The 18,113-nt window shown below is 44.3% G+C and overlaps 1 protein-coding gene across 1 annotated transcript in view; it reads right to left on the bottom strand.

Moving 5' to 3' along the window:
* Window positions 1-13,921, bottom strand: part of IGDCC4 (immunoglobulin superfamily DCC subclass member 4) — a 96,347-nt gene extending 82,426 nt beyond the window's left edge. Inside the window, exon 1 of the mRNA XM_087878313.1 lies at window positions 13,104-13,921. Coding sequence (XP_087734439.1) covers window positions 13,104-13,167 — 64 coding nt within the window. The 5' untranslated portion in view covers window positions 13,168-13,921. The remainder of the gene's footprint in view (window positions 1-13,103) is intronic.
* Between the last annotated feature and the right edge of the window lie 4,192 nt (window positions 13,922-18,113).

The following is an 18,113-nucleotide window of genomic DNA, read 5'->3' as shown; positions in this document are numbered from 1 at the left end:
CTGGTTTAATATAGCTAATACGGTTATGCTCCCTGCACTGCATCACTGGTCCCTTCTGTCCCATTGAAAGTTATTTGGAGTTGCATTTGTCTTCCTTTTCAAAAGCAAAGTTATCTCTGTGCGCTTGGCTGCAAATTCCATGAGTTACAAGTTGTTTGAAGCACTTTCTTTCCCACCTTCCCCTTCTCTTCTGGGTTTTTTTTTTGTAACTTGGTGGGGTTATCTTTTTTTTTTTTTGAATTTTTTTTTTATTTTAAAACAAAAACAAAACATAAAACCATCATCATTTCAAACAATTCCAGACAGTGTGTCGATCGGTTAACATTCTTTTGTGCATAATCCCATTTCCAAAGTACCACTTTGTAACAAAAGCTTATTTCTCATAAGAAAGAACTTCACATATTTTATCTTTACATCAACCTCATATTTCATACTTCATCTCCATGTTTTATTATCTATCCATTGATAAAACAAATCCCATATCAAATAATATTGTTTCTCTTCCTGTTCTCTAATTTCAAATGTCAATTTATTCATTTCAGCACATTCCATAATTTTCTTAATCACCTCATCATCAGTAGGTAACTTCTACTGTATACAAATTGAATAAAATAAAATAAAAATAAATAACTTCTCTCCTTTCCAATTTTTAGCAAATAGAATTCTAGTTGCTGTTAAAACATTCACAATTAAATATTGCGGGCTTATCATTTTTTAAAACATTCTTGGGAGTCAGTGTACAAATAAATCCTCCTCCTCCTCCTCCTCCTCCTCCTCCTCCTCCTCCTCCTCCTCCTCCTCCTCCTCCTCCTCCTCCTCCTCCTCCTCCTCCTCCTCCTCCTCCTCCTCATTTTATTCACCATCTGCTCCAAGCCACATGGATTCCCACCATTCTCTTCCCATATCACTCCAATTTTTTTTTAAAAAAAATCTTAAATCCAGAGTATTTGGAATAGAATTTCCACCCCACCCCAAAAAAGGGATATTGTATGAAGAGCCTATAATGAGAAATATTATAGCATCCCCTTCTACAGCAGACGCAGGAGGTCTAAACAGTTGCTGCTGGCTTTTAATTCTTTTGGGGGGGGGAATTAAGAAAGAAACAGATGCTCAAAACTCCCACCTCAAAAAACAAAGCATCCCTAAAATCAAGACAGGGAGTCTACAAAAGCAGACCGCTGAGAGAAATTGCATTAGCCGAAAACGATTTAATCGGCATAATTAAGCTTAAAAGGCAGGAGATCTGTCCCTTTAGAGAACCCCCCCTTACAAAACAAGCAGCCCATGTGTGAGCACAGCCCTTGGCAAAAATCCTGCATTTGCCTTTCTGCAATTATTTCTTCACTGTAAAGAGGCACAGAGCTAGATGGAGAACTTGCACAAAGCAAGCAAAAAAGATGGACTTTTGGTGGACTCGGAATGAGTGTCGGTAACTTTGTGTAGCTCCTTCCAGAACCCAAGATTCTAGAGCAAGCAGCGTTTTTCAAACTTGGCAACTTTGAGATGGGTGGACTCAGGGGTGAAATGCTACCGGTTCGCACCGGTTCAGGAGAACCGGTAGTAAAAAAATGCTACCGATTCCTCTGAACTGGTATTTCCGACGATCAGCTGTGCCATACAATTTATATTCGTTAGAAAGCAGGAAATCTTGCTTTCTAGAAAATCTAAATCGCGTGGCACAGCTGTTTCCCCCCCCCTCGCTGTTCTACTTACCTTGTTAAGCCTCCTTTTTCTGCGCGAAGTGAGTGTTTGGCGCACACCACGGATGCATGGGCAGCGAACCGGTGGCAATCCGCGGAGGATTTCACCAGTGGGTAGACTTCAACTAGAAGTGGGTTTCAGCAGGTTCTGACCAGTTCTGGAGAACCGGTAGCAGAAATTTTGAGTAGTTCGGAGAACCGGTAGTAAAAATTCTGACTGGCCCCGCCCCCATCTATTCTCTGCCTCCCAAGTCCCAGCTGATTGGGAGGAAATGGGGATTTTTTTTTTAAAATTTGATTTATATGCCGCCCTTCTCCGGAGACTCAGGGCGGCTTACAATGCGTTAAGCAATAGCCTTCATACTTTTGTATATATTTATACAAAGTCAGCTTATTGCCCCCACAAACTGGGTCCTCATTTAACCTACCTTAGAAAGGATGGAAGGCTGAGTCAACCTTGAGCCTGGTAAGATTCGAACCTGCAGAAATTGCAGGCAGCTGTGTTAATTACAGGGTGCATTAAACCACTGTACTACCAAGGCTCCTTTTTGCAGTATCCTTCCCCTGGAGAGGGGTGGGAATGGAGATTTTGCAGGATCCTTCCTCTGCCACGCCCACCAACCCGTGCCACGCCCACCAAGCCACACCCACAGAACCGGTAGTAAAAATTTTGAAACCCACCACTGACTTCAACCCACCTCTTAAAATTGCCGAGTTTGAGAAAACACCACTCTAGACTTAGAGGGTCCATCACTGGCGGCTTTCAAAAAGAGACTGGACAACCATTTGTCTGAAATGGTGTAGGCTCCCCTGGTCAAGCAGAGCGGGTTGGCTTAGAAGACCTCCGAGGTCCCTTCCAACTCCATTATTTTATATTCTATATGTGTCACATGTGCACATTGTGATTTGTATGCTCATATTTTTCTGCATGGTGTTAGTCTGGCCACCGTGGCTTGTTCACCATTGTTCTTCTTTAAGGGAGGGTGCGAATTCAGATAACTGTGGCTTAATCAGCAAAGAGGCCTAAACAAACCACGGATTAGCAAGAACAGATCCAGTCCTTGAAAGTACCATTTGAACCGAGAAAAAGAAACCTGATTTTTTTTTCATCTGCCAGTACAGGTAGTCCTCAACTTACAACAGTTCATTTAGTGAGAGAGAGAGAGAGATGGGAAGAGAGAGATGGAGAGAGAGAGAGAGAGATGGTGAGATGGAGAGAGAGAAAGAGAGATGGAGAGATGGAGAGAGAGAGAGATGGAGAGAGAGAAAGAGAGAGAGAGATGGAGAGAGAGATGGAGAGAGAGAGAGAGATGGAGAGAGAGAAAGAGAGATGGAGAGAGAGAAAGAGAGAGAAAGAGAGAGAGAGAGATGGAGAGAGAGATGGAGAGAGAGAGAGATGGAGAGAGAGAAAGAGAGAGAAAGAGAGAGAGATGGAGAGAAAGAGAGAAATGGAGAGAAAGATGGAGAGAAAGAGAGAGATGGACAGAGAGAGAGAGAGATGGAGAGAGAGATGGAGAGAGAGAAAGAGAGAGAGATGGAGAGAAAGAGAGATGGAGAAAGGGGGAGGGAGTGGGAGAGAGAGAGAGATGGAGAGTTGGAGAGAGTTGGAGAGAGAGAGAGGGGGGTGGGTGGGGGGAGAGAGAGAGAATGTAACACCTTGGCAAGAAAGAATATATCTTCATACATATATAGGAGAACATATAGGTAGCTCTTGACTTACAGTGATTCATTTAGCAATTGTTTGAAGCTACCACGGTACAGGTAGTCCTCGACTTATAACAGTCCATTTAGTGACCGTTCAGAGTTACAACAGCACCAAAAAAAGAGACTTATGACCATTTTTCACCCTTACGACCATTGTAACATCCCCAGAGACACGTGATCAAAATTCAGACGCTTGCCTATTTATGACGGTCGCAGTGTCCCAGGGTCACGTGATCCTCTTTTGCGACTTCCTGACAAGCAAAGTCAATGGGGGAAGCCGGATTCACTTAACAACCGCGCTACTAACTTAACAACTGCAGTGATTCACTTAACAACGGTGGCAAGAAAGGTCCTAAAATGGGGCAAATCCCACATAACAAATGTTTCGCTTAGCAACAGCAACGTTGGGCTCAATTGTGGCCATACATCAAGGACTACCTGTGTAGAGCAAGAGACTTGGAAAGCTTCATTTCTGCAGGTCAAGATGTGCTAAAAGACACAAAAACAAAAGCAGCAAAAAGCTGGTAAAATGTAGGGGGGGGGGGTGAGAAGAGACAAGGCTTTTCAAAGCCTTTCCTTCCAGTATTTTGTCTTCCTGGAGGGATTCACTTAACCTTTTAAAAAATGCCTTTCGTGGCTTCTCCCAACTGCCTTTTCATCTTCACTTGAAAGCTTTAGCATATCAGGACTGATTTTATGTATCACGTGACTGACTGTGTAGCTTACGCATAGTTTTATTGAATTCATTATAATTGCCTAACTTTGCGTGACACACAATGGCAGTCCGGTCTCTTCTTGAAAGCTTCCAGTGATGAAGCTCCTACAACTTCTGAAAGCAACTTCTGTTCCATGGGTTGATTGTTCTCACTGTTGGAAAATTTCTCCTTTATTTCCAGGTTGAATCTCTCCTTGATCAGTTTCCATCCATTCTTCCTTGTCTGGCCTTCAGGAAAATAGCTTGACCCCCTCCTCTCTGTGGCAGCCCCTCAAATATTGGAAGACTGCTCTCCTGTCTCCCCTGGTCCTTCTCTTCACTAGACTAGCCAGTTCCTGTAACCATTCTTCATATGTTTTAGTCTCCAGTCTCCTAATCATCCTGGTTGCTCTTCTCTGCACTCTTTCTAGAGTCTCGACATCTTTTTAATAATGTGGTGACCAAAACTGGATGCAGTACTCTAGGTGTGGTCTTACTAAGGCTTTATAGAGTGGTATTAGTACCTCCCTTGATCTTGATTGAATCCCTCTGTTAATGTAATTTAGGACTCTAGTCCAACCTCCTGCTCAAGCAGGAAACCCTGGCCTATACCATTTCAAACAAATGGTTGTCCAGTCTCTTCTTAAAAACTTCCACTGTTGGAGAACCCACAACTTCTAGAGGTAGGTCAGGGGTCGGCAACCTTAAAGACTCAAAGAGCCACAAAGGTCCTAACCGGAAGCCCCCCGTTCAATTCTGGAGCCGACAGGAAGTCCGGCTCCCCCACCATAGAGTCTCCTCCTAGCGTGGCGTCCTTTTTCCTCTATCTGTCCTAACCGAAAGCCCTATCAATTGTGGAGCTGGCTGGCAACAGGGAGCTGCAGCAGAGGGATGAAAGAGCCACATGTGGCTCCAGAGCTGCGGGTTGCTGACCCCTGGGGTAGGTTGTTCTGCTGATTAATTGTTCTCACTGCCAGGAAATCAGCTCTTTGTTAGTGGTCCGTGTGAAATATTTTAAAACTTTTTCCAGCCTCCCCCCACTCCCCTCCCCAAGAGATATACGGAAGGCAGTAAAATCAAAACCTTGCATTTCTTGCAACAAAATATCCTAACACAGCAACTTTCAAATAAAAATAAATAAATAAACGCTTGCCAAAGATCCTTGAGAAAAATCCAAGAGAAATCCATTCTCAAGGCCACGGCAATAAGGCAGTAAAACAGTTTTTTTTTCAGGCAAAGTGAGAACTAAAATTGCCTTTGAGTTAGAACGTGACATTTTTTTTTAAAAAAAATATTAGTTTTAAAAGTAAAACAATGGACTGTGCTCAACGTCTCTGGTTTCTAACATTTGCATCTAAATCAAGTTAATAAGTAATCTGTTCCTTGATCTATATACAAATTTACATATCTCCTATTTCATTATATATCAAGTTGGCAGTATTTTACTTCCTAAACAACTACGCATGTATTTAATAAACCTATATTACATTCACAAATTCAATATACATTGATATATTGATATACATTGATATATACATTTCCAGATACTCATTATCCCTTGTTTTTGGCATTCTTCCTCTTATCTAACCAATTATAAAATATATTCCAGACTTCATACTATGTTGATTCACTTTTGCCTTTGAGTTCTAAAGTGAGTCTGTCCATCTCTGCACAGCTGTAAATTTTGTGTATTACTTCTTCTTCTGAGGGTATTTCTTTACACTTCCATTTTTGAGCAAATGCTAGTTTTGCCGCGGTAAGTATATGCAATATTAAATAGGTTACATTATTGTCATATTTGCCATCTGTCACGCCCAGTAAGAAAAATTCCGGCTTAAGTTCTATTTTAAACATTAACATCTCTTCTAACCAGCTCCTTATTTGCTGCCAGAAACTTTTGGCTTTTGAGCACTTCCACCACATATGGTAATATGACCCTAGATCCACCTCACATTTCCAACAAATTGGGGAGTATTTTTTACTAATTCTTGCCAATCTTGTGGGTGGGAAGTGCCACCTGTAGAACATTTTATACAGGTTTTCTTTATAAGAAGCCACCAGTGTGATTCTGATATTTAGAGTTAGAGCGTGACTTTTGTGGACAGATCCATACAACTTTCTTAGCAAAGGGAGGGTTGGTTTTTGCCAGACTCTCCTTTCACGAAATTTCCCCAAGTTTTAGCTTTCAGGCCTGGGATTCGTTCGTAGTTCCCCCACTCCCAAAAAAACTAACCAGGATCAACTCTGCTTAACTTTCAAGGTAAACTAAGCTCAGGTAGATGCTGTTAAGTGGCAGCTGGAATGGGGATAATGACAAGTGTAGCATGCTTGAAGAGGCCCATTGCTCACTCTACGGGGGAGTCCTCGAGTTACGATCACAATTGAGTCCAACATTTACGTTGCTAAGCGAGACAGTCATTAAGTCAGTTTTGCCCCATTTTACGCCTTTTCTTGCCTGTGAATCATTGGCAGATGATAAATTGGTAATCCGGTTGTTAAGTGAATCTGGCTCCTTCGTTGACTTTGCTCATCAGACGGTCGCAAAAGGGGATCCCCGGGAGCCAGGGGAAAACTGCAACCATCATAAATATGAGTCAGTTGCCAAGCGTCTGAATTCGGATCAGGTGACCACGGGAATGCTGCAATGGTCGTAACTGTGAAAAACGGTCGTCATTGTGAAAAACGGTCCTAGGTCACTATTTTCAGTGCAGTTGTAACTTGGAATGGTCACTAAATGAACTGTTGTAAGTCAAGGACTAACTGTGTAACGTTGGGATCATGAGGTCCACAAGACCTCCTTATCCTGAGGAGCCTGAGTGGCGTAGGAGGCTAATGCCTCCTACTAAGGCAGCATTTAACATCCAGCTGCCTGTAATTACTGCGAGTTCAATTCTCACCAGGCTCAAGGTTGACTCAGCCTTCCATCCTTTCTAAGGTGGGTAAAATGAGGACCCGGTTTGTGGGGGCAATAAGCTGACTTTGGATAAAATATACAAAAGTATGAAGGCTATTGCTTAACGCATTGTAAGATGCCCTGAGTCTCCGGAGAAGGGCGGCATATAAAATAAAATAAAAAAATAAAATAAAATAAAAAATCCTTAAGACTGTCAGCTGGGCTCGTCTTTATTTATTCATTTGTAAAATAGGTTAGATACAGTTAATAAAGTTAAATGTATTAACTTTTTCCATGCGACTCTCACCTTGACGATGTCCCAGAAGTTTTGTTTGGGTTTTTTTTGTTTTAAACCTGCCTGTTTGCCTATGCCTTGGGGGAGGGTAACGGTGAAGCCCGATTTGGTGTGTGTTTTTGCAAGATATGTCAGTATATTTTGCTTAGACATACGTGGTCTCGTCTGTCCTTTATTATTTGTACTCTGTTAAAATGTAAACCTTCCACTCTGGAATGAGACTGCCGTCCAATCTGTGCTTCTCAAATGTTTTCCTTGATGACCTCAGCCTGCTTTTCAGAAAGTCTTATCAAACTTCAAGGACAGGTGTTAAGTCTGCTTCCATCAGCACCCCTGTAACTTTGGTCACTGAATAAATAGTCGTAACTTGAGGAATGCCCTTATCATAAAACCCCTATCGCTGAAGGACTTTCATGTCATTTCAACAAATTGCCATTGGTATTTCATCTGTTTTTCATCTTCGTAGGCCTCTTTGGGGAATCATGTTCGCAATATATTTTAGTATACATGGCAATCTTTAGAGTCCATTTAAATGGAATGGAATAAGGATAAGGATAAGGATAAGGATAAGGATAAGGATAGGATAGGATAGGATAGGATAGGATAGGATAGGATAGGATAGGATAGGATAGGATAGGATAAGAATTAGAGTAGAGTGGAGTGGAGTGGAGTGGAGTGGAGTGGAGTGGAGTGGAGTAGAGTAGAGTAGAGTAGAGTAGAATAGAATAGAATAGAATAGAATAGAATAGAATAGAATAGAATAGAATAGAATAGAATAGAATAGAATAGAATAGAATAGAATAGAATGGCAAGGAGATGGAGTGACCGCTGTAATCTGAAGTCAGAATAACAGAGTTGGAAGGGACCTTGAAGGTCTTCTAGTCCAACCCCCTGCTTACGCAGGATACCCTACATCACTTCAGACAAATGGTTATCCAACATCTTCTTAAAAACTTCCAGTGTTGGAGCACTCACAACTTCTGCAGGCAAGTTGTTCCATTGATTAATTATTCTAACTGTCAGGAAATTTCTCCTTAGTTCTAAGTTGCTTCTCTCCTTGATGAGTTTCCACCCGTTGCTTCTTGTCCTGCCCTCAGGTGCTTTGGAGAATAGCTTGACTCCCTCTTCTTTGTGGCAGCCCCTGAGATATTGGAAGGCTGCTATCCTGTCTCCCCTGATCCTTCTCTTCATTAAACTAGACATACCCAGTTCCTGCAACCGTTCTTCATATGTTTTAGCCTCCAGTCTCCTAATCATCATCGTTGTTCTTCTCTGCACTCTTTGTCTCCCCTTGGGATGGGGAATGGATTTGTGTGTTATTCCCCAAAGAAAAACCACTTTTAACCAATTTGGGGTAACTTATCCAGGTTTGCGAAGTGCTGCTTTAAATCTAATAAAAGAATAAAGTAAAGATAAAGCTTTCCCCTGTCCAGTTGTGTCTGACACTGGGGTGTGTGTGTGTGTGTACTCATCTCCATTTCCATGTCAAAATTGCCGAAGAAATTTCCATGGTCATTTGGTCCACATGACTATACACTGAGGCACATGGAACTTTCCCTCTGAAGTGGTACCTATTTATCTACATGCATTTGTATGCTTTTGATTCTTACGACCATTGCAGCATCCCCATTGTCACGTGATTTACATTCAGATGATTGACAACTGATTCACATTTATGTCGGTTGCAGTGCGCCAGGGTCAAGTGATCCATTTTTGCGACCTTCTGACAAGCCAGATTCACGTGTTCCTAATTTAACAACTGCAATGATACCCTTAACAAAAATGGCGAGAAAAGTCTTAAAATGGGACAAATTTTAACTTAACAAATTTCTCGTTTAGCAAGATAAATTCTGGGCTCAATTATGGTCGTACATCAAGGACTACCTGTACCAGGTAGATTAACAAGATACAATTTAAAGATCCTGGAGAACGCCTGCAATTCTCCATTTCCTTTCCTGTATGGACCACAATGGAGAAGCTCCCGAAAAGAACCTGAATTTTTTCTGTTTCTCTCATTCTCCATCAAATGTGGCTATCAAATTCAGAATCCCAGCCCTGGGAGGAATTCAGATCACTGGAAACTTATCCTTGAACAGTTAAGGATCCACCCGAGACAACAGTCATTACACTTCTTTCCCCTTTCCCCAAATCCATAGATCACTTTTTTAAAAAAAAAATCTAATTACAGAATCTATATCCAGAATAAACCCAACCATACATGTTGGTTCATAGTTTGAGAGAAATCCATGAAAATGCAAATCAGGCCCGACCAGATGGTCCATCAACACAAATACTGAAGATCCAGAAGACTAGCTACCTTGGAGGTTTCATGTCCATGTCAGAGACCATCATACCAGCGACTGCCAGTAGGCTGTTAAGCAACAGGCTATGTCTGGAGTCTCCTAACTTGGCAACCCTAACACTAGTGGACATCAGCTCCAGAATTCACCAGCCAGCTTGGAGAACTGGGAGTCGGAGTCCACAAGTCAACCTATCTGGGACTTGAAGTCCACAAGTCTTGAAGTTGCCAAGTTTTAGAGTCCCCTGGGTTGGGTGATACAGAACTACATCTTCAGACTCTCTCAAGAGTTCCTTTGTGTTGGAATCTACGCATTAGAGGCAGCTTTGCCCTCTGAACGTGAGATACGAAGGCAGCTGCAAGGCAGGGAGATCCTTCAAGACAACTCATGCCAAAAACTGATGCTTTATGCTTCATCACCAAGTCTCTCTAATGTCGCATTCAGAAGTTCTGAAGATCACTTATAGTATAGAAAATGTATATGTGATAATTTACTGAAGCTAGGATTGTATTTGCACAAAATTGGAAAAACGAAGAGATCCCTACGGATGAGAATGTGATTAGGAAAATATTAGAATGTGCAGAAATGAATAGGTTAACACTTGAAATTAAAGAGAAGGAACAATTTGATTATTATAACATATGGGAATTATTTTATCAATGGTTAGAGAATAAATATGAAAAGTGGAAAAAAAGCAGAGGAGTGAAAGAGAGAAAATGTTTTAATAAAGTTAAATAAGTTAAGAAGAGGACTGTTATAGCATTCGGTATGGTATATATTACTATTAGTATTAAGTTAAGAATAGATAAAATAATAAATACGACTCCAAATTGTAATTGTTATTGTATAAAATATTTGCACAAAATATTTGTACCCAGACAACACACTCTTTCATGGAAGATGATGTTTGAATCAAAGTAAAATAAAAGAATTTGGAGGGAAAAAAAAGTTCTGAAGATCATCTGTCAACGCAACTTTCCGAGAGCACCATATGGCCCCTGAAAGTTATGAATGACCAAGAAGAGTTTTATTGATACAAGGTTGACTCTTTCTGTCCTTCAACACTGACAAAAATCCAATAACCTCCAGAGATGATATTGTAACAAAGAACTTTAAAAGAGCTTTATTGGCTTGCTTCATATACCCATCAAACCAACATTACTGGGTTAACTGTGTCCAATCTGGAGTCTTCCAGATGTGCTTAGATGAAAACTCCTTTCACCACCAGGCAGGTGAAAGCCTGATCAAGCCTGACTAGGTGGCTCAGTGGCTAAGACACTGAGCTTGTCGATCAGAAAGGTCGGCAGTTCGGAGGTTCGAATCCCTAGCAGAGGTCTCCTGCGTGAGCAGGGGGTTGGACTAGATGACCTCCAAGGTCCTTTCCAACTCTGTTACTGTTAACTGTAGGTAATGGGAAGTGTAGTCCACACACAACTAGTCCATACACAACTAGAGGGCAACAGATTTGGGAAGACAATTGAGACACTGAATCTGCTTCAGGAGGGGCTTCTGTGCTTCTCTCCAGAACCATGGCTCAGCCTTTTACAGCCAAAGATATACTGCCTTTCCACATGGAAGCTCTTCCATCTAGTCACTACGGCTGCCACTGCGATCTTTGCTTGCTAGGAATAATGCAAGTCAAAGCCCCAACATCTGGAAGGCACATTGGAAGGCTGCTGGGAAGCAGCTGTTCAGATTGCATTCACCCAGAGAAGAGAAGCCCAATCCAGGAAATTAATCTGAGGAAGGGGGAAGGTGAGGGAGAGCCCCTGCCATCTTGTAAACAAAGCAAGTGTTTTTGTTTGTTGTCTTGTCGTTTGGGGATTTTTTTTTTTCCGTTTCCAAAGCTGCTTTCTAATTACGTTTTTTTCTTCTTCTACGGCATCGGGTCCTCGCTGCTCGCCTAGGATTGTTCTCTCGCCGGATCGATCGTGGATCCCCTTTCTGGATCTCGCAAAGCAACTTAACCCCAAAGGTGCTTTTTTTCATGAGTCAACTGGACTTTCTGGCTTTTCCTTTTCTTTTTTCTTTGAAGACGTTTCGCTTCTCATCCAAGAAGCTTCTTCAGCTCTGACTGGATGGTGGGGATAGATAGATAGATAGATAGATAGATAGATAGATAGATAGATAGATAGATAGATAGATATGATAGATAGATATGATAGATAGATAGATAGATATGATAGATAGATAGCTAGATAGATAGATAGATATGATTGATAGATAGATAGATAGATGATATATAGCTAGATAGCTAGATAGCTAGAGATGATAGATAGATTGATAGATAGATAGATAGATAGATAGAGATGATAGATAGATTGATAGATAGATAGACAGAGATGATAGATAGAGATGATAGATTGATAGATAGAGATGATAGATAGATAGATAGATAGATAGATAGATAGATAGATAGATAGATAGATAGATAGATAGATAGATAGATAGATAGCCTGGCTAGGTGGCTCAGTGGCTAAGACGCTGAGCTAGTCTATCAGAAAAGTCGGCACTTCGACGGTTCAAATCCCTAGTATAGGTCTCCTGCGTTAGCAGGGGGGTTGGACTAGATGACCTCCAAGGACCCTTCCAACTCTGTTACTGTTAAAAGATATCTATCTTCAGTCAGAGCTGAAGAAGCTTCTTGGATGAGAAGCGAGAGGTCTTCAAAAGAAAAACCCAAAAAGTCCAGTTGCAACTCTTGGGAGGAAAAAAAAGAAAAAGAAAAGAAAAGCCCCTTTGGCACACCCACGGCCTGGATGACCGAGACCCTCCACAGACAAAAGAAACGACCCCACTTCCAACTGCAGTTTAGGCGCTGCTTTCGCGCGGTTCGCGCCGCGGGAAAACTACGAGGGGCCGCTCCTGCCGCCCCCCCCGCCCCCCCCGTACTACGCTTCTCAATCTCAACGCCTTCAAACGATGCGCCCCAGCCAGGCCCGTCTGCTTGGCGCACGGACCGGGACCGAGAACTGGACCCCGCTGGCCGCTTGGACGGTCCCGGCCACTTCTGCTCCGCGCGCCCGGCTGCTGGGGCCGCGTCCAGCCCTCGCTAGTAGCCGCCGCCGCCACCGCCACCGCCTCCCTCCCCGCATCCACCTGTTTAGAGCCATCACCGAGAAAGGGAAGCGCGCTGGGAGAGGAAAGCCGCGAAGCTCTCGCAAAGGGTTAGCAGTGGCTGCAGCTACCGGGCCCTGCGCGCGATCCTGGCTGGGACCCTTTTCTCGGCCGGGGGTCCGGCTCCCTTCCAACCCCCTTTCCTCCTCCATCGGTTCTTCTGTCTCCATCCCGGACCCCCTTTCCTTGCGCGCAGCCTGCGGGCGCCCCGTGCGCTTTCCCCGGCTCCTTTGCGTCTTTGCGCGCCGGGCCAAGCACCTCTTTCCTTCCTTCCTTCCTTCCTTCCTTCCTTCCTTCCTTCCTTCCTTCCTTCCTCAATGGGAGCCTTTCCCGGGGAAGGGGCGATCTCGGGAGAGCCAAGAGAAGCCGGGGGAGCCTCCTGGGGCTTGGGGGGGCTTACCTTCCACCGCGGTCAAGGTCAGCAGAAGCAGCAGGAGCAGCAGCGTCCAGCCCGGCAGCGCCATGGGTGCCTGCGGCGGAGAAAAGCGAGGGGGCCGGCCGGAGCCCCTGCCTGCTCGGTTGGCTTGGCGGCGGCGGCTCTGCCTTTTCAGACGTGCGCGCAAGCCGGAGACGGGGTCGCTCGCCCCTCCATCGCCATCTTGGGTGAAGGCGAGAGGGACCCCGCCAGTTGCATGCACGCACACACACACACACACACACACACCGACCCAGCCTTCCCTCCCTCTTGCACGCACGCACGCTCCCTTGCTTACACACCCACCCACATTACACAGGCACGCACACACACACACACACCGCGGGCGCGCGCCAAGCCCCGATTGGGGAGTCCGCTGGAGACGCCCGCGCCTCCTCCTGGCTCCTGCTCCGCTCGTTCAGCAGAGCCGCACCCCCTCCTCCACCGCTCGCCCGCCTGCCTTTTTCGCCGCGGAGAAGACGGACAGATGGGTCCCCCCTCCGGGCTGGGGAGGGAACTGGGCCAGAGGCAAGGCGGCGGGGGAGGGGGGAAACAAAGCCAATGGGGGGGGTGAGGAGGAGAAGACGGGGGGGGGGAGAGAACCGAAGCCAAGGGGGAGGGGGAGGAGGAAATGATGGGGGGGACACCAAGGAGGGGGAAGGGGAAGCCGCGGGGGGGGGGAAACCTAGGCCAGGGGGGACGGGGAGGAGGAGAAGATGGGGAGGGGGGGAACAGAGCCAAAGAGAGGGAAGGAGAAGGTTGGGGGGGAAGAGAACCGAAGCCAAGGGGTGGGGAGGGGGAACGGGAGCCGGGGGAGAGGGACCAGTCCGAAAAGAGTGGAGAAGACGGGGGGGGGGGGAGAGACTGAGCCACAAGGGATGGGGAGGGGGAGAAGACGGAGGGAGGGTACCAAAGCCAAGGGGGGGGGGACCGAGCCACAAGAGGTGGTGGAAGGAGGAGAATAAGGATTTGGGGGGGGGTTCCGACTTGGGCACAAAGCCGAGACTGGCCCGTTGCCCCTTGCCAAGCCCTCCGGTCCCCCTGGGCAAAACTTCTACTGCCTCTGAGGGCCGCCCCGCCGTCTCTTTCTATCTTTGGACTGGCTTGAAACTCGACCGTGGAAGGTGGTTGCGCGCAAAGGCTCCGGTTTCGCGATGAGTCCAAGCCGAGTGGATCCCGAGTAGCGGAATTTTGAGGGATTCCGCTTTGAGGGTAGAGGAAGCTGTCACTTTAAGACAGACCAGGTTCCTAGCGGGTTCAAGCCCGGAATGGGGAGGGGAAGAGCGTTTTCTGGCTGCAAATCGGGGAGGGGGCATTCACGTATCTTCCTTGCCACTGCTCAGCCCCCCCCTCACTTCCCCAGAAAAGGAGAATTTCGGAAAAATTGGCCAAGAAGTCTGTGTACTTCATTACCGAGGGGTCAAAAGCCTGTGTGAATATTCTGATTTAATTGTCACAGGAGCCTCTCAGGTGAAGGCCAAAGTTCTTCACCTGAGACCAAAGAGGCAGGAAAAAAAGGGGGTTTTTTTTCTTTTAAATGCCTCTGACGAACCAAGCTGAGCTGTGTGATGGTCAGAGGCATTTAAAAGAAAAAAAGTCTCTGCCGATCAGGCAACTCACCTGGGATCGGCAGAGACTTTTGAAAGCATTTTTTACAACCTCTAAGTGGAAGAAAAAATGCTTTGAAAAGTAAAAAAAAAAAAAATTGGCCACGCCCACCCAGTCACATTACCCCCCCCCCACCAAGCCACGCCCACAGAACCGGTAGTAACAAATTTTACATTTCACCACTGCTTTTGGCACAACCATGACCTGGATAACTAAGAATCTCCATAGACATTTCCCATTCACTCCATTGCCTTGTTTATTTATTTATTTATTTATTTATTTATCAGTCATATTTCTATGCCGCCCACTCTCCGAGGACTCTGGGCGGCTTACACCAAAGACAGTATACTAAATAGCATATTGCCCCCAACAATCTGGGTCCTCATTTTACCCACCTCGGAAGGATGGAAGGCTGAGTCAACCTTGAGCCGGTGAGATTTGATCCGCTGATCTGCTGAACTAGCAGTCAGCTGAAGTAACTGCAGTACTGCACTCTAACCACTGCGCCACCTCGGCTCTTGTTTATCCTCAGTGGCTTCTAACTGGAGTGGGCAATGCCCCATAACCTGGCTAAACCCAACCCCAATGCAGAGAAAACCGCATGACCCAGATTGGCATTTGGGATTGCAAAACTGTCACTTTCTTATAATTGTCTGGTTTGGTTCTGCAACCCAACAAGACAGACACAGACTTCAGGGGATAATTAGAACTGCAGAAAAAACAATGGCTACCAACCTGCCTTCCATTGAAGACCTGTACACTGCACGAGTCAAAAAGAGGGCTGTGAAAGTATCTACAGACCCCTCGCATCCTGGACATAAACTGTTTCAACTCCTACCCTCAAAATGACGCTATAGAGCACTGCACATCAGAACAACTAGACACAAGGACAGTTTTTCCCCCGAACGCCATCACTCTGCTAAACAAATAATTCCCCCAACACTGTCAAACTATTTACTAAGACTGTATTACTATTATTCTTCTCTTCCTTACTAGTATCTATCTCTTCCCACTTATTACTATAACCATGTCGCTTGTATCTTTCAATTATATTCCCTTCATTTGTTTCCTAGTACGAATAAAATTCATCTTTTTATTCTTGATGAATGTATTTTATTCTCCTTATATATACTGAGAGCATATACACCAAAGACAAATTACTTGTGTGTCCAATCACACTTTTTTATTTGTTTCTTTGTTTGTTTGTCAAACGTGTACAAGATAACAAGTATAGGTATGAACATAAACATAAACAAAGGAAGTAAGTACAAATAAATGGGGGACAGTAAGACAGGGATGGTAGGCACACTGGTGCGCTTATGCACGCCCCCTTTATGGACCTCTTAAGAAGGGAGTGAGGTCAGTGGTGAAATCCAAATTTTTTTACTACTGGTTCTGTGGGCATAGCTTGGTGGATGTGGTACGGCTTGGTGGGTGTGGCAGGGAAAGGATACTGCAAAATCTCCATTCCCTCCCCACTCCTGGAAGAAGGATACTGCAAAATCTCCATTCCCACCCCACTCCTAGTAGGTTACTGCAAAATCTCCATTCCCACCCTGCTCCTGGGGGAAGGATACTGCAAAATTCCCATTCCCTCCCCACTCCTGGGGCCAGCCAGAGGTGGTATTTGCCGGTTCTCTGAACTGCTCAAAATTTCTGCTACTGGTTCTCCAGAACCTGTCAGAACCTGCTGGATTTCACCCCTGAGTGAGGTCCACGGTAAGAAGTTTGAAGTTGAAGCTGTGAGGGTTTGAGGCTGTAGCAATGGAGTTGGGTAGAGCATTCCAGGTGTAGACCATTCTGTTGCTGTAATCGTATTTCCTGCAATTGAGATTGAAGTGGTTTACCTTAATACAATCAAACTAGTCCAGAGATATTTCACAAGAAGAGTCCTCCATTCCTCTGCTCACAACAAAATACCATATGCCACCAGACTCAAAATTTTGGCCTTAGACAACTTAGAACTTTGCCGTCTTCAGTCTGACCTATGTACTTTATAGTACATAAAATCATCTGCTACAATGTCCTATCAGCCAATGAATACTTCAGCTTCAACCAAAACAATACAAGAGCACACAATAGATACAAACTCATGGTAAACCGATCCAAACTAGACTGCAGAAAATACGACTTCAGCAACAGAGTGGTCAACACCTGGAATGCACTACCTGACTCTGCGGTTTCTTCCCCAAATCCCTAAAACTTTAACCTTAGACTGTCTACTGTAAACCTCACCCCATTCCTAAGAGGTCTGTAAGGGGCGTGCATAAGTGCACCAGCGTGCCTACCGTCCCTGTCCTAATATCCCTTTTTACTCTTACTTTTTTCATGTATTTATAATTATGTTTACACTTGTATCTGTCATAAAATACATGCTTGGCGAAATAATAATAATAATAATAATAATAATAATAATAATAATAATAATAATAATAATAATAATAATAATAATAATCAAGATCTTGTGGGACTTTAGGATTCAGACTGACAGGCACTTGGTCCACAACACACCTGACATAACAATAGTTGAAAAGAAAAAAGTATGGTTCATTGACATTGCAATACCTGGTGATGCACGAATTGAAGATAAGCAGCAAGAAAAAATCACAAAGTACCGGGACTTACAAATTGAAGTTGAGCGACTGTGGAAAAAGAAATCGTGTGTTGTCCCGATTGTAATTGGAGCCCTCGGAGCAATACCCAAAGGGCTACCCCGCTATTTAGAAATTCTAAATTTGCCGGACTTGAACATTTTGACTCTACAAAAAACCACCTTACTCGGAACAGCTTACATCCTCCGACGATACCTTAACAGTTCCTAAGTCCTTGGTTAGGACTCGAGCTGCTGAGCTATTAACCAGCCTCAAAGGCTGTGAATCTCACTACAGATTAACCAATAAATAATAATAATAATAATAATAATAATAATAATAATAATAATAATAATAATAATAATAATAATAATAATAATAATAAAACAAAGTTTGTATCGATTGTTTGCCCATGTACTATTGTGGTTAAAACTGGAAAAGTCATCAACAGGCAAGGCATGGGAGTGCGAGTTCTTTGCAAGAGCTACAAAGAAGTGTTGGAACTGCTCCCAGCAAGGCACTGCCTTTGGCTCACTCTTTCTTGCCCAGGCAGAATCGGAAGAAGATGCCAGTGTAATCCGAAAGCTTGCTGTCTTGTGGATTGCAGTTCAATCCAAGAAAAAAAAAAAAAAGGTTAAAAACAGCCAGACCAAAAGAACAACAACCAGCAGCAAACATATAAAGCTTGTGCTGTCTGGCCTAAGGCCTGCCAAGGAGGAGCAGCTGGCTGCATTAATAGCCACCCCTTATGGAAGTGGACCACAAAATAAGCAGTTTGCTCCAGAACTGAGAGAGA

The sequence above is a fragment of the Pantherophis guttatus genome, chromosome 13, assembly GCF_059756535.1.
Source record: "Pantherophis guttatus breed Tessera chromosome 13, ASM5975653v1, whole genome shotgun sequence".
Classification (NCBI taxonomy): Eukaryota; Metazoa; Chordata; class Lepidosauria; order Squamata; family Colubridae; genus Pantherophis; species Pantherophis guttatus.
The sequence above is the reverse complement of the archived record's forward strand: the minus strand, read 5'-3'. Positions and strand labels throughout refer to the sequence as shown.